This window comes from Marmota flaviventris, chromosome 11 (genome assembly GCF_047511675.1).
Source record: "Marmota flaviventris isolate mMarFla1 chromosome 11, mMarFla1.hap1, whole genome shotgun sequence".
Taxonomy (NCBI): Eukaryota; Metazoa; Chordata; class Mammalia; order Rodentia; family Sciuridae; genus Marmota; species Marmota flaviventris.
In genome coordinates, this window is record NC_092508.1 from 466,649 (window position 1) to 480,896 (window position 14,248).

The 14,248-nt window shown below is 61.6% G+C and overlaps 1 protein-coding gene across 23 annotated transcripts in view; it reads right to left on the reverse strand.

The window, feature by feature from the left end:
* Positions 1–47: 47 nt before the first annotated feature.
* The window catches only part of Farp2 (FERM, ARH/RhoGEF and pleckstrin domain protein 2), a 92,147-nt gene continuing 77,946 nt past the window's right edge, over positions 48–14,248 (reverse strand). For 12 of the 23 annotated variants that reach the window (XM_071619457.1, XM_071619458.1, XM_071619463.1 and 9 more), the window contains 14 exons: positions 13,222–13,311; positions 12,364–12,497; positions 11,911–11,992; positions 10,029–10,266; positions 7,940–8,070; positions 7,004–7,072; positions 6,257–6,373; positions 3,531–3,551; positions 3,250–3,329; positions 2,472–2,590; positions 2,123–2,286; positions 1,272–1,379; positions 804–955; positions 48–636 (listed from right to left, as the gene is read on the reverse strand). In XM_071619457.1, coding sequence (XP_071475558.1) covers positions 516–636; positions 804–955; positions 1,272–1,379; positions 2,123–2,286; positions 2,472–2,590; positions 3,250–3,329; positions 3,531–3,551; positions 6,257–6,373; positions 7,004–7,072; positions 7,940–8,070; positions 10,029–10,266; positions 11,911–11,992; positions 12,364–12,497; positions 13,222–13,311 — 1,626 coding nt within the window. In that variant the 3' untranslated portion in view covers positions 48–515. Of the gene's footprint in view, positions 637–803; positions 956–1,271; positions 1,380–2,122; positions 2,287–2,471; positions 2,591–3,249; positions 4,013–6,256; positions 6,374–7,003; positions 7,073–7,939; positions 8,071–10,028; positions 10,267–11,910; positions 11,993–12,363; positions 12,498–13,221; positions 13,312–14,248 lie in introns of those variants that run through there. The other 11 variants (XM_071619453.1, XM_071619451.1, XM_071619455.1 and 8 more) reach the window with 11 other exon arrangements.

A 14,248-nucleotide genomic window follows, 5' to 3' on the forward strand; every position in this document is an offset into this window, starting at 1 on the left:
AGAGTTCCGCACGGCCCACTGGAGAACAGAGAAAGGCAGAGGGCATAGGCGGGTGAGAAGATGCTGTTTATCTTCAGTCACAGAAGTTAACAGGTGGCATGTGACTCCTCCCGGGCCAGGGGCTCAGCTCTGCTGTTCCAGAGGCCCATGGAGTAGAGACTGGTCAGCTCTGCTAGACTAGCCTTGCAGGGACCCCTGGGCCAGCCTGGGGCCTCTGCAGGGCCTGCAGGCATGTGTGGGGCTGTCTGCTGGTTGTTCAAGGCCTGCCCTCAGATGGGGCCCTGCCCCACACTCCAAGCAGGGTTCTGTGTCCCTTTTGAGAAGCTATGAGATGGAGACATCTGTTTCCCAGCCATCCACTGGCCTGCACTGCATTGTGAGGGGAAAAGCCAGGGGGTCACTGAGGCCTCCAGTGCTGTTGGTGCCGCCTTCTGTCTGGCAGGAAGCTCTGGGGCCCCAGCTGGGTCTGCTGTCCACAGCCTTCCACAGCAGGTCCTGGTCCAGGCCAGATGGGTTCACTCTTCCCCCTCCCTGACTGCCCCTTCAGACCCTGAGGCAGCAGCATATGGACAGTCCTGCGGGAATCTTGGAGGCCGCCCAGGTGAGGTGCCGGCCCTCTGGATCACCTCCATCCACCTGCAGAGGGTCCTGCTGTCAGACCTGTGGGCTGGTGCTCACACACCCTTCCCACCGGCCCCCAACATGGAGTGAGTGAGTGAGTGGACAGCAGGGCCAGCTAGGAATCCTGCCAGCCCTCCTCAGCAGGGCACAAGGAGATGGTGATGCTCCCACTGTGAAATCACCTCTCAAACGTATACTTGCTCTCAGCCCGGAAGAAGTAGACGTGGGACTTGAACTGCAGCTTGAAAACGTAGTCTTTGTGGATGCCATCAACCTCCGTGGCGACACTCACACTATAGCCCAGCAGAGGGAGGCTGGCCAGGGGGTGGTCGTCCTGGGAGACGCACAGGGTTCTGGAGACGGCTTGTACACACAAGCCGCAGGCCAGGGAACTAGCCATCCCTGCTCCCTCCCCCAGAGAACCCAGGGGTGCTTTTGCCATTGGGCTGTGATCTCTCCTTGGAGACCAGTCCAGGCACGTTGCTGAGGCTGGCATGGCACTTGCAATCCCCCCGGCCTCAGCTTCCTGCATTGTGGGGACTGAAGGACTATACTTCAGACCCTCTTCTGCAGATGACGCTGAAGAGCCCAGGCAGGCCAGGTGAACACCCGAGCGCCACCTGGGCCCTGGCTCTGTTGAGCACACGTACCTGATGAGTCTTATAAAAGAACAAACAGAAGTTGGTGAAGACCACCCAGAGCTTCTGCCAGCCGTCACCGTTTTTGAACTTTCTCAGCAGATACCCTGAAAGTTGGTTCTGACAGCAAAAAGGGCAGAGGGGCACGTCAGCCAGCAGCCCCTCCCACCTGCCTCCCCGCCACGTCCAGGCTCCTACAGGGACACTAGCAGGACACACAGCCTGGGGACAGTGACCCCAGCATTCAGGCCGTCCATAGATTTACCCAACAGCACGGAGAGGACACAGCGGGGTTGGAAGGTGCTTCTGAGTGCTGGAGGAGGCACCCACCCCCAGGTCGGGACCAGGCCCTGCCCCTCCTGCCCCAGGTGGCTCTGGGGCCTGTGTTCCACAGACAACTTCTGGAGATCAGCAGGGAGCTTACCAGTTCAGGGGGAGGAGGAAGGTCCTGCTAGGACCCTGCTCTGATATACTGACAATAAAGGGCCAGGCCTCAGAACCTGCCATGTTGTGGCACAACCCAGGTGACCTGGGGGAGTCCCTGGGCCCCAGCCCAACAGGAAGGAGGAGGTGGACAGCGATCAGCCTGGGGAAGGGTGGGCCAGAGTCCAGAGGGCACTGTCCTGGGGCAGTAAGGGCTTTCCTCCATGAGTGCACCCAGGCTGCTGCCCTGAGCCCCTTCTGGGGTCACCCCCAGGACACAAGTAGAGGGGTTCAACTGGATGAGAGGTTTCCCAGCTGACCTGCCAAGGAGGAAGCAGGAAGCAGCTGGCTGTGGCCAAACCTGGTCACCTGGGACCTTCCTGAGGGCCCACCCTTCGTGGCCAAACCCTGCACTCGGGGAGGTCTTACAACAGCCATACCTCGACAGCGGCACTGTGGTCAGCCCTGGACACACTCGTGTTCCGATACCAGCACACGTGCATCATGGTGTTGGCCCGGTGCTGGACCTGCCCCTCCAGGGAGCCTCGGGTCCCCCGGGCATCTTCTTCAGACTCCTGCTCCAGTGAGATCTCATCAGAGGACCCTGAGGGGAGTCAGCAGTGTTGGGTGCCTCCCTCCCCAGGGCAGCTTTGGGAATGGGCTGTTGGAGCTGGGTGGGTGGGGTCTGCCTGGTGGAAGGGAGCATGCAGGAGGCCGGCAGGTTGATGGTGACCAAGGAAAGCCATTTCCAAAAAGCTCCCGGGGGCAGGGTCCTCAGCCATGACTCACTGGGGGCTTGCGTGCACAAGATGCCCCCTGGCAGCTCCGGGGACGGGGTGCTGCTGCTCCTGGCTGCTTGAATGGCAGCATTCAGGTCCAGCATCCACTTCTCCCTTTCCTGACGCGTGCTGCAGGGCGGGAGTGGGCTCTGCTCATTCCTCCTGGCTCAGGAGGCCAGGGCAGGTGGGAGCACCTGTCCCAGGCCTGTGAGCCCAGAGCACTGTCAGAATTAACCCCCCGGAGCACAGGGAGGAGGAGGAGGAGGGAGGGCAAGCCCTAGAGGATCTGAACTGGGCTGGTTTGTTCCAGGAACAATGTTCTGACACTGATTCAGCTGTCACTTCCTATGGGGGATGTGCCCAGGACAGATGCCTGGGTGCTGAGCAGGAGGGGCTGCTCCTGAGAGCCCCATGACCAGGGAAAGGTGCCAGAGTGCCTGGCACAGGCACGCTGCCAGGTCTTCCACCCCCAGCCATTGGCACTTCCCCTTGGCTGGAGGTCCCAGAACACTCGTGCCATGGAGACCTGCTGGCTGGCCTGTCCCCCTCAGAGGCCCCCTCTTGCTGAGCATTGCAACACCCAGGGTGCAGGGAGTCGGGGGCAGCACCGTGGCTAGCCTGCAGAAGGTTCCTGGAGGCCCCCGGCACCCTGGGAGAGGACGCTTCTCTGGCTGTAGAACTTGGAAGCAGAGCTGGTCTCCATGAGAGAGGAGACAGGTCACCCTCCCCACTCAGAGGGGCCTTAGCAGGGAAACTCGATGCACAGAGGGGACACAGGAGGCCCTTACCTGGCTGCCACCACAACTGTCTTCTGTGCTGCATAAATGGTGAAGCAGTAAGGAGCAGCCCATTCGCTCTCGCTCTCCACCTGTGGGTGAGAGGAGGCTGGGGTGGCACCACCAGGATGGCCGGTGAAGCCCAGACCTGAGGATGGCACCAGCCAGGGAGCCCCTGCTGTCCAAGTCTGTGTGACTACAAGGGACGTGACAGGTGGCAGCTGGTGTCCCCACCCTATGCAGCTGTCACCCAGGAGGACAAACTCTGGACCAGAGGGCACTCAAGTACTTACCGGTGGGTCCAGCACTATCAGCTGAAAATCAAGCAAAGGAGAAGCGTTGAGCTTTTTCACTGTCAGGAAGATGCTGCGGCTCACAGACCTCACAGACCTCACAAGGTCAGATGCAAGGAGAAGCCTGCTGCAGCTTCAGGGCAAGTGACCCCAGGACATGATTCCAAAATGGACATCACCAGGAGAAGCCTGAGAGCAGACACAGCCACCCTCCCAGGAAGGCAAGGTCATCCAGGGGTGCTGACGGTCTACACCAGGGGCTGGGGACAGCGTCCATCCCGTCAGAAGGCAGAGTAAGAGCAGTCTCCCAGGCTGAGGAGCACACCCAGGCCACACCAGCACTGTTGTCACTCCTGCTGGGATCTCCGGACAGGCAAGTCACCAACATGACTAACAGTGACTTTCTCAAGCCAGGGGCCATCATGGAGCAGGGGCACACGGTGGCTGGCAGGATGGTGACCACTGACAGCACGGGCCACAGCCTGGATGGGGATGTGGCGGGGGAACAACTAAGGGATGGCATGGCAGGGATGGGGTCTGAGAGATGCTAGGGGACAGCACTGATGGGGACAAGGTGGGTGGCGGGACAGGGCAGAGAACAGGACAGCTTGCCAGAAGGAGCCAGGGCACGAGAGCAAGTTCCCGTGTGACACAGGAGAGGGAGGTTGGAGGGCCGGTCTGCCGCCTGTCCAGTGGACTCCCGCTGCGTCAGTGGGAGGAGGAGAACAGCCACCGACAGGAGCCTACTCAATGGCAGGGGGCATTCTGGGTGTGGGCATTTCAGGAGCTCCCCTCACTCTTTGGGCATGCCCTGTGCTGCCCTCCAGGCGCCTGATGCTGTTCTAGGACGGACAGGCCACCAGGAGGGTGGAGTCAGCTGGGTAAGGCAAAACCCACTGCAGACTCGGCTAAGAGCAAGTGCTGAGCGGCAGAGCACGTGCAGCCTGAAGCCTGGCCAGGCGGCGGCCACAGGCTGCCCCAGCAGCCGAGAGCTCACAGAAAGCAAAGCTGTGCTGCAGGGCAGAGTGCCAGCGGGGTGTGGGTCAGCACTGCCCATGGCTGCTCAACCTGCCAGAGGGCAGCGGCAAAGGGGTGGACCTCCGTGCCTGTCGCTTTTTTCCTCTGGTGCTGGGTGTTTGACTGGGGGGGGCACTCTTCCACTGGGCCAGCTCATGCTTTGAGACAGGACCTCGCTAAGTCACAGAGGCTAGCCTGGGACCGTCATGCTCCTGCTCAGCCTCAGGGGTTGCTGGGGTGCCAGGCGAGGCCCTCGGGCCTAGTGATACTGCACTTTCTAAGGCTGTGAGCAGACACATGTTCAGACCATGTTAGTGGACCCGGCCACCAGGGTCCCTGCCCTACAGTGACAAGCAGAGACGCACCAAGACCTTGCCGAGTGCCCCCCACTGTGGGACCTTGAGGATGCCCTAAGGTGTGGGAGAGCCCCCACAGTGCTGTTCACCATTCTGGAGAGCCAGCTCCGCCTGGTGCCCGGGATGGGGGGCCAGCTAAGTGCGCTTGGTGTGCTCCCAGTCAGCACCGACCCCACTGTGTGCGAGAGGACAGAGTGTGGGGAGAGGCTTGTGCTGCCACTGGGCAGTGACTCGGGCCATAAGCCTCCTGCAGGAGGGGCCACCTGGTGGAGACTAGCGTGGACCCGTGTGGCCCCTGGAGGGCCAAGTGTTGAGAGGTTTTATCTTGCCTTGCCAGTTATCTTTTCTATGATAAAAGTGCTTCATTTGTTTAAGTCCTAGGGCTTGAACCCAGGGGCACTTTTATCACTGAGCCACATCCCAGCCCTTTTTATTCTATGAGACAAAGTCTCACTAAGTTGCTGAGGCTGGCCTAGAAGTAGTGATCCTCCTGCCTCAGCCTCCCACATGACTGGGTCAAAGTCTGGTTTAAAGTCAACTCTAAACCAATGGACCCAGTCCCTGAGCGGCCCCTGGTGGGCAGCAGGCATCACACACCTACTGCAGGGCTGCCTTGGGGCAGAGCGATGAACCTGGGTGGCGAAGCAGGTCTGCAGGTGAGAGGTCACTGAGGGAGTGTCCTGGGCTGGGTACGTGCTCCTGGCAGAGCACAGACATTGGCTGCCGGTCCTTCCCACTCCCAAGACGGGGGCAGGCGCACACGGGACCCACAAGGCAAGGGAGCCTCCAGAGTCTGTGACTGACGGCGCCAAACAAGGCTCTCGAGAGTCAGCCACCAAGAGCACTAACCCCACGGGACCAGGCAGATGCTGACCATGTTGAAATGAGGCCTTTTCCTCTTGGCAGACAGTACAGCAGCATCAATGGCCAGTGGCTGTCCCAGCCCAGGAGTGTGCTAGGGGTGGGCGAAGCACACTGGTGACATGGACGGAAGCACCAATAGCCTGGTGTCCAGCCAGGGTGTGGACACACAGCTTGTGACTGTTGGAAGGGTGCTAAGGGCAGCTGGGCGGCTCCCAGTTCTGGAGGAAGGCTGTGCACGCTGCGTGTGTGCGTACAGGCAGTGGCCACCAAGGCCCGCTCTGTGCTGGGAGCCAGGACAGGCTGCCCTGCCAAGGGCTGAAAGACCCACCTGGAGGGCGGAACCCCGGGTCATTGCGGAAGCCCAGGTGCCACGAAGGTTTGAACCAAGAAGGGCAGCCCAGCAGGGCTCAGCCCCTGGGTTTGCTGCCCCGTGAGACAGGCAGGGTGTGGGCACATCCCTGTGCCCTGGGCCAGCCTGGTGTCACTCACCAGCATGCCGCGGAGTGGAAGGAGACCCTGGATCCGGAAGTGGCTGGTCCCTGCTACACTCTTGCTTGTGTACAGCAACACATCTGAGAACTGAGGACAGGAAGCCTTAGACAAGGACTGATTAAAAAAAAGAGACAAAGTTTTAATGTCTTCATGGTCAGACTCTAGTGGACTTTAGGTGGCCACCATGTGATCATCAGTCAGGGCAACCTGTCCTGGCCCCCAGCATAGAGGCTGAGTGCAGGAGGTATTTTGGAGGGCAAACACTTTTTTTCATTCATTTGACCCAGCAGCACAGGAGCAGGCTGCCTGAGGGCCGAGAGCAAGGGCTCTGGCAGGTGCTGACAGGCAGCTCCCCACCCAATGGTGATGTGGGCATCCCCAGCTGGATCCAGAAGCAGGACAACAAAGGAGACCTGGTGGGAACAAGGACAGCTGGCGGGTCCTCAGGCCTCACGAAGACAGTGCTTCTGGGTCAGCACTGCGTCCTCCTGCTCGCCACCAGACTGTAGGACACCCTACAGTCACAGGGGCCTGGATTGTCCCACCTTTTGGCTTCTGATTGCCCAGAACGAGAACAGAAAGGGACTGGCCTGGAGGCCTCCTCCCCCTTGGGACATCCCCAAACCCCTGCACGGCCAGGTGCACAGGCTGCTGACAGTGCAGCCTCCCTGCAGAGCAGCACCCATTCCTCTCCAGGTGTGACTCGGGCTGGGGATGCGGCTCCAATGGGCACGGGGCACCTACCAGGAAGAACATCCTCTGCTGCAGGCCCTTCTTGGTGAGCTTGTGCAGGCAGCCCTCCCGGATGAACTCCTGAAAGAGCCCACGGCACGCGCTGAGCCCCCTGGGCGAGGCCCTCTGGCAGGGCCACCCCACCTTTCAGCAGCCCAACAGAGCGGTGCCAGAGGTCGGGCTGCTGCATTCACTGCCCGTTCGGGCACGCAAACGCCACACAGCCCTGTCAGGTGGCCAGCAGCTGCACTTGGGGGTGTGCGTCGAGCCTTGAGGACACGTCCACACGTAGACCCCCCCCCCCACATGTGGGTGTCCATAGCAATGTCCTGCAGAGGAGGCCTGCACATAGGGCCTCAGCAAGGAATGAGGCTCAGACACGCTGCAGAGGGCAGGAACCTACAGGAAGGGCCACTAAGTGGCCCCATCACACCGTGCGCCTAGAATAGGTGCCCCAAGACATCATGGCAGTGCTGCCAGGGATGGGTGTGGGACCGGGAGTGCAGGGACCCTGTCTGACCTGCCACAATCGTCCTGCATGGTCACCACATGATGCCCGGTGCCCCTGGCTGCCTCCCATGCAGCTGCTCAGCATGCTGTCAGACTGCGCATGTAGCCCGCTACCAGGTGCCAGGAGCACAGCTGACCACGGTGTCCTCTGACTGACTCCTAGGGCCATGCTGTTAGGAAGTTGCAGCAGGCGCACTGTGTGGCCCCGACCTGCCCACCTCCCCTTTGGCCCCCTCGTGGTGCCTGTGGTCAACCCTTCCACATGGCAGCTCCTAGAGCGGGGTGACCCACTGCCCGGGGCTGCGCACACTTGCTGGGTGCCGAGTGAGTGCTGAATTAGTGAACACACTGAAGACCGCAGACCTGCCCAGCTGGAGGGAGGCCGCTGGGTCCCTGGACAAACACTCAGGTGGAACACAGCAGGCAGCTCCCACTCACCCTCCCGGGGGCGACGAGACTGTCCACGCCCACCAGCTCCCGCTGCAGCTCCATCAGCTTTTGCAGGTTCTCCAGGCGGGTGAGGCTGTGCTGGAGCGTGGTGGTCACCTCTGTAATGGCCTTCAAGGCGTCTGCAAGGAGAGGGTCCTAAGCGCAGGCCCCAGAGTGGTGTGGACGAAGCCCCCCACTACTCCCTTGTGCGGAGTAAGCACATAACAGGCAGTTTTAATCTGGGGCACGTCTCCTCAGCCCCCTTCAGGGACTGTTGCCCACGGCCACAGGCACCTGCCCAGCAGGCACAGACTCCTGCAGACACCCCAGAAACCTCAGCATGCTCCCCCGACAGGGCCGGCCAGCACCGCTGCTCAGTGGGGAAGAACAGGCTTTAGGAGCGTTCCTCAGGGAGAGGTGCCGAGGGCTCTGCAGCACGTCAGATGGACGCTGGCCAGAGCTGCCGCTGACCCAGTCCTGCTCTCGGCTACTGCTACCAGGAGCATGGTGATACCCGTCCCTTACAGGGACCCCTCCCCTTTGCAGGAACCTCTTCCTGCCTGGCCACAGCCCTCAGGGTCCCACCACCTGTGGCAGGACAAGGTCCACAGCCTCACCCAGCTCCTCCGCACGGCTGCCCACACTTCCAGAGGAGAGAGCCAGCTAAAAGGGAGGCACTGGGGAGGCCGTCTCCTGTCAGGACAGGGACAAGCAGCAGGGGTGCCAGCATGGTCGTCAAGTGTAGGGCCCATAGCTGGCGTCTGCACTGTCCACGCTCCCAGCTCCCCTCCCAGTCAGCTTGGGCCGCAGCTCCCCCCCTGGCCTCTTTAGCTCTGTAGCCTCCGGGTACAAGGCGGGCTACATGCGCAGTCTGACAGCATGCTGAGCAGCTGCATGGGAGGCAGCCAGGGGCACCGGGCATCATGTGGTGACCATGCAGGACGATTGTGGCAGGTCAGACAGGGTCCCTGCACTCCCGGTCCCACACCCATCCCTGGCAGCACTGCCATGATGTCTTGGGGCACCTATTCTAGGCGCACGGTGTGATGGGGCCACTCAGTGGACAGAGGCAGACACAGAAGCGCATAGGCCAGGCCTATGAGCCTGCCTTAGACAGGACCCAGAGGCCGCCCTGCTCTCAGATGCTGTATCTAGAGGACACAAGGCTGAGGGCTAGGACTGCTGCTTGGGCTCTGTGCTGCCCTTGGGCTGGCACTGGAAGCTGCCGGAAGCCGGGCACACACTTCAGACCCGGTCACTGTGCCTCCCCAGCAGCCACAGGGCCAGCACGCTGTATCCCTGACAGGTCAACACACTGCGCACTCTGAAACCACAAGCCGCTTCTCCAGCCCCCAAGGTGCCCCTCTTCCAAATACAAGTTCTCAGCAAGGCCCCGCAAGGCTGCTGGTCCACAGGCACACCTGGGCCTGCTCTCCAGACACGGCCGATGGGCGCGACCAGAGCCTGGCCTGGGCCTCCCCTCGGGGCATGCCTCCTGCAGAGGACCACCCTGCCAGCACCTGGGGTCACGGCAGGGAGACACATCTGATTTCTCCTTTCAGCAGGCCAAGAGGGGGGACTGCCCACTCCTGCAGCCTGTTCCCCTGGCTCATCGGGAGGCACCTGCTGACGCCATGTGGCCAGAAGGAAGCGCCCCGCCTTTTCCATCTGCATTGTCACGACAATGGCGCTTTCCTACACTGGATCTAGGCTGGATCAGAAGTCGCGCGTGGGCGTGTTGGTGAAAGGAGTCCATGTGCGCCACCTGGCTGTCACCCGGCCCAAAGCTACAAGTTTCAGAGCCAAGGCTTCCAGGACAGGAATACCCACAGGAGACAGGCCACTCTGCGGGGTGTGTGGCTGTGCACCTTTGGTGGCTCTGGGGCCCTGGGTTAGGCTGTCCCCTTGTGGCCCCACACCCCGTGGCTCTGCGCTGTTGACACTTGGGCTGGGAAGGGCCTGTGGTTGGTGGAGCAGGAGGAGGGCCACCTGCCTGTAGAGGCCTGCCCCCATCCCCTTCCAGCTGCAGAGAGGACCACTGACCACTCTGCGGCTCTCCTGGGTGGACCAGCAGAGGGGCCTCTCCCGCCCCACTCACCGCGGCAGTCGGCATGATCCCGGTGCCCGGGTGGGTGGTGCTGGCACAGGCGGCTCAGCAGCAGGCGGTAGCGCACCAGCCGCTGGAGGGGCTTCAGCAGGAACGCGCTGAGAGGCAGGTAGCAGACCTTCTGGAGCTCGAACTCTTTGTAGAGCAGCTCCAGTTTCCTGCAGCGCTTGGTGGCCTTGTCCAGTTCTGTCAGGACCTTGTCGTGCCTTTGGAAGTAGCTGGTGAGCTCCTGTGGAGACACAGAAGGGCAGTGTGCAGGGGAGAGCCACAGGGCCTTTGCACGCCTTCACGCTCCACCCTGACCTGCTGCTCCATGCCCAGGCCCACTGCCCACATGCTTCCCGTGGCCAGTGGAGGATGGCAGGGCTGCACTTACCTTGCGGGGCACAGCAGGTGAGTGCTGGCAGGGATCAGGAAACCCCACTCAAGCTCCACCAGGCCCTAGTGCCCCACCCAGGAGGTCCCAGAGTGGGGCTGAGGAGCCGCTCAGCTGCTGGAGAGGGCGTTGCGTTCTTTCTCCAGGCTGACAGTGAACCGGGGCGCTCTCCCACTGAGCTGCTCCCCAGCCCTCCACAGATGCACTGTGCCACGCCTCGGCCTCCCAGCAGCTGGTCCCAGACGGGCGTCACTGTGTCCCTCCACGCCTTACCTTTTTCCTTTCTCCCAGCCCTAAGGACTGAACCCAGGGGCTCTCCCACTGAGCTGCACCCCAGGCTTTTCTCCTCCTGAGACAAGAGTCTCACCAAGTTGCCCAGACTTGTGATCCTCCTGCCTCAGCCTCCACGTTGCTGGGATCATAGGCGTATGCCACCGCTGGGCCCAGCCATACCTGGCGTCTTAATAACACACCAGTGCACACAGGTTGTGACTGCTACACAGACCAACAGGTCAGACTAGACAAGTCCTCCTTCTAGAGGGCTTCAACGGACATAAGGACAACCTGAGTGGTCTAATGAACTGGGTTACAAGATGTGTGCATAGTTCAATTTCCAGTTAATGCAAGTGCTGAGGGACAGAACTTCCTGTTACCCTGGCACAGAGGCCCACCAGGGTGTCCGGCAGGAGGGCCATGGGCAGGCTGGAGGGCTTCAGGTAGCCAGTGCTGGCTCTCCAGGTGCGGGTGTGGCCAGAGCCCCAGCTGCAGAGAGCCCAGGGGAGCCCGACTGTGGTGCTGGCTCCTCAGCCACCAGTGACTGTGGGCAGCTGGAGGGACAGGGCCGGGGAGCCCCTCCCCTGATGGAGCTCACTCGCTCTCAGGAGGACACCTGAGACAGGAGCCTGGTAGCCTTCAGCCTCGCAGGGTCTCAGCGTCCCAGCCCTGGGTGGGGCCCAAGCTGACGCCTGTGTTGGGGGCACCCTGGACTGCCCAGGGTCTGCCATGGCTATTCCCGGAGCTTGGACGCTGTTCTCCAGGAACACAGTGTGGGAGCTGCTCTGGAGGGGGGCGTCCTGAGACGACACCTGTCCTTGGGAGGGTCAGAGCTGCTCGCGCCCCGAGGGGCCCGGGTCCAGGAACTCCCCTGGGGTGGGGCAGTAGCCCCAGAACTTCGGAGCTTGCGGGAACCCTTCTGAGGATGCTGTCCTGAGAGTCCCTGAAGGGGACCCTGCTGTGGAAGAAGCCACTCGGGGGACCCTGTCCCAGAAGAAGGCTCTCTTGAGGGGCGCTCTACATTGAATGCCCCACTTAGAGGAAGCACACCAGGGGACAGTGTCTGAGAGGACCCTGACGGGAAGAGCAGCCCTGGGGAGGCCCATCCTGGCACCCTGTCCTGGGCCTGCGGTGAGGGCGTGGCAGGCAGCCTTCCGGGGAGAGGCTCCGGGCAGGCACCGCAGTGCCGGGGGACAGCCTGAGTCTCCGTGGAGGCCTGCCTACCTTTAGCTGGCGCATGGCCGGAAGCAGGAGGTCTCCGATGCGCTGGTGGTCACCTTGCGTGTGGGTGCTGGGGGGAACCTCCCTGGAGGGCAGAGGCGAGGGTCAGCAGCCAGCGGCCTGTGAGGAGGCCAGGGGCTGAGAGGCCAAGGGCCTGGGCCTGGCAGACACTGAGGCGCCCGCCTGGAGTTCTCTGGACACGGTGGCAGGAGAGCAGGGCTGCACACCGCCCACCCCCAGGGTCCACGCACACTTCAGTGGGGGATGGCCCCTTTGGACCAGTCCCTGAGTGGGGAGTGTCTGAGGGCAGTGGTAGTGACCAGAGCCTGGGCCACGGGGTGCAGAATTCAGGGTGTAGGCGTTGCCCCTGCAGGGCCCACGGCCAAGGTCCAGGGTGTGCCAGGGTCTAGGACCCGGGAGTCGGGAGATGGGGGGCCGGGCACAAGGCACTGTTACCAGAGTGCCAGCCTGTGCTCCACCTCGCGCAGGAAGCCTCTGTGGAACTTGTAGACGGGGTCCATGCTGGAGAAGAGCAGGGTCATCAGGGCCGCGGGCATGGCACCCTCCTTGGCCACAGCACTGCGGAACCACTGTGGGAGGAGGCGGGGCTGCTGCCAGGTCTGAGGCCCGGCACCACGGGCGCCCAACACGGCGTTCCACCACTGCCCTCAGGCTGGCCTCAGCTCCAGCCCTCTCCACCGAGCATCCAGCTTTCCGAGTATCAAAGCAATTCTGGGCCAACGTTCAAAAGGATGCCTTCCCCAAACTCTGGCCCAGGGCTTGGCTGTGACTCTTCCCACCTTTCCTCAGTACTGCAGACTGAGCCCAGAGCTCACACGTGCGTGGCCAGTGCTCCAGCACCACGCACACTCCCAGACTGTCCCCGCTTTTGAAGTGGGTGTGGTGGCGCAGGTTTGTGATCCCAGAGACTCAGGAGGCTGAGACAGCAGGAGTGCAAGTTCAAGGCCAGCTTCAGCAACTTAGGGAGGCCCTGTCTCAAAAAATAAAAGGGTCTGGGACATAGCTCAGAGGTTAAGTGCCCCTCAGTTCAATCCCTAATACCAAAAAGAAAAAAAAAAATTTGAGACAGGGTCACATTAAGTTGCCAAGACTAGGCTTGAAGTTGTGATCCTCCCTCCTCAGCCTCGAGAGTCACTGGGATTCAGGAGTGGCCACCACACCCAGTGACGTGTGTCTTAAAGCACATGCGCACATCACATGGTCGTCAAGAGGTGTTTTTCAGGATGGAGCCTCTGTGTATGTTTAGATTTAAGAGGTTAAGAAAGTCACAGTGACAAGGACGGAGGCGCATACCACAGTGAGCACTTCTAGATCCTTCAGATACGTCCGTTCTGTAGCAAGAATCTCCTTGGCTATGAAATAGGCCTCGTCTTCTGGCATGAGCTGAAAGAAGCAGAGGCGGCCATGAGCCTGTGTCTGAGGGATGGCCAGCCTTTGACTTCAGGGGCCGGGGTTGTGACACCTGCTTTCTTCTCTCAGCCCCGTCATGGGTCTTGGCTTTGATTCTCGCAGGGAATCCCTTCCAAGCACCACAGGCACAATTCGGCCCGGGGGTATCTCCTCACATGGTTTCTCATTTTGTGTTATTCTCTTGGAGAAAAGAATTGCTGTTCAAGCCTCAGTAAGCTTCACAGCTGGGACTCATTCCGGTTTGTGATGGGATTCCTGTGGACATGCCGGAGCCCTGGTGCAGCTGGTGGGCACAGCTGTGGGTGTGTCGATCAGTGTGTATGAGGGTGTGAGAGACAAAGTCACTGAAATAACCAAGCAATACGCTCTACAGCCTGAACGTGGCCCAGGGGCTCCAGGTCTCCCCCGGCCATCTCCTCCTGCATGCTGGCTCTGCCCCGGGCCTGCTCAGCACACCTGGCCTCGGGGTGCCGTGTCCCATCCTGGCCCCCCCAACCTGACAGCCTCTGCTGGCCCTGCACAGTGCCTGTTCTCACGGCTCCTCTTGACCACAGGGTTCCTTGGGTGGACCACCCCTCGCCCCCTCCAGGCAGGCACCTGGGATGTACCTCAAGTCCCTGCCCACCAGGAGCTGGCCACCCCAAGAGGAGACAGGAGAGGAGCAGCACTCGGCAATGAGGAGGGCGCCTCACGCCCCTGCAGAAGGTGCCTGGAGACCAGCAGGCCCAGCAGGTAGACCCTGAGCTGCAGGGAAGGGGCAACTCCAGGCCAGCCCGCGGAGCAGGCCCGAGGGGGACGTGAAGGGGCCATTCGAGGGGCTCCTGGGGAGGCAGGCCATCTGCCTTCTGGGTGGGCTGGGAATGCACTCAGGCCCCAAGGTGTGAGCCCAGCAGCACAGAGGGCGGAGCTG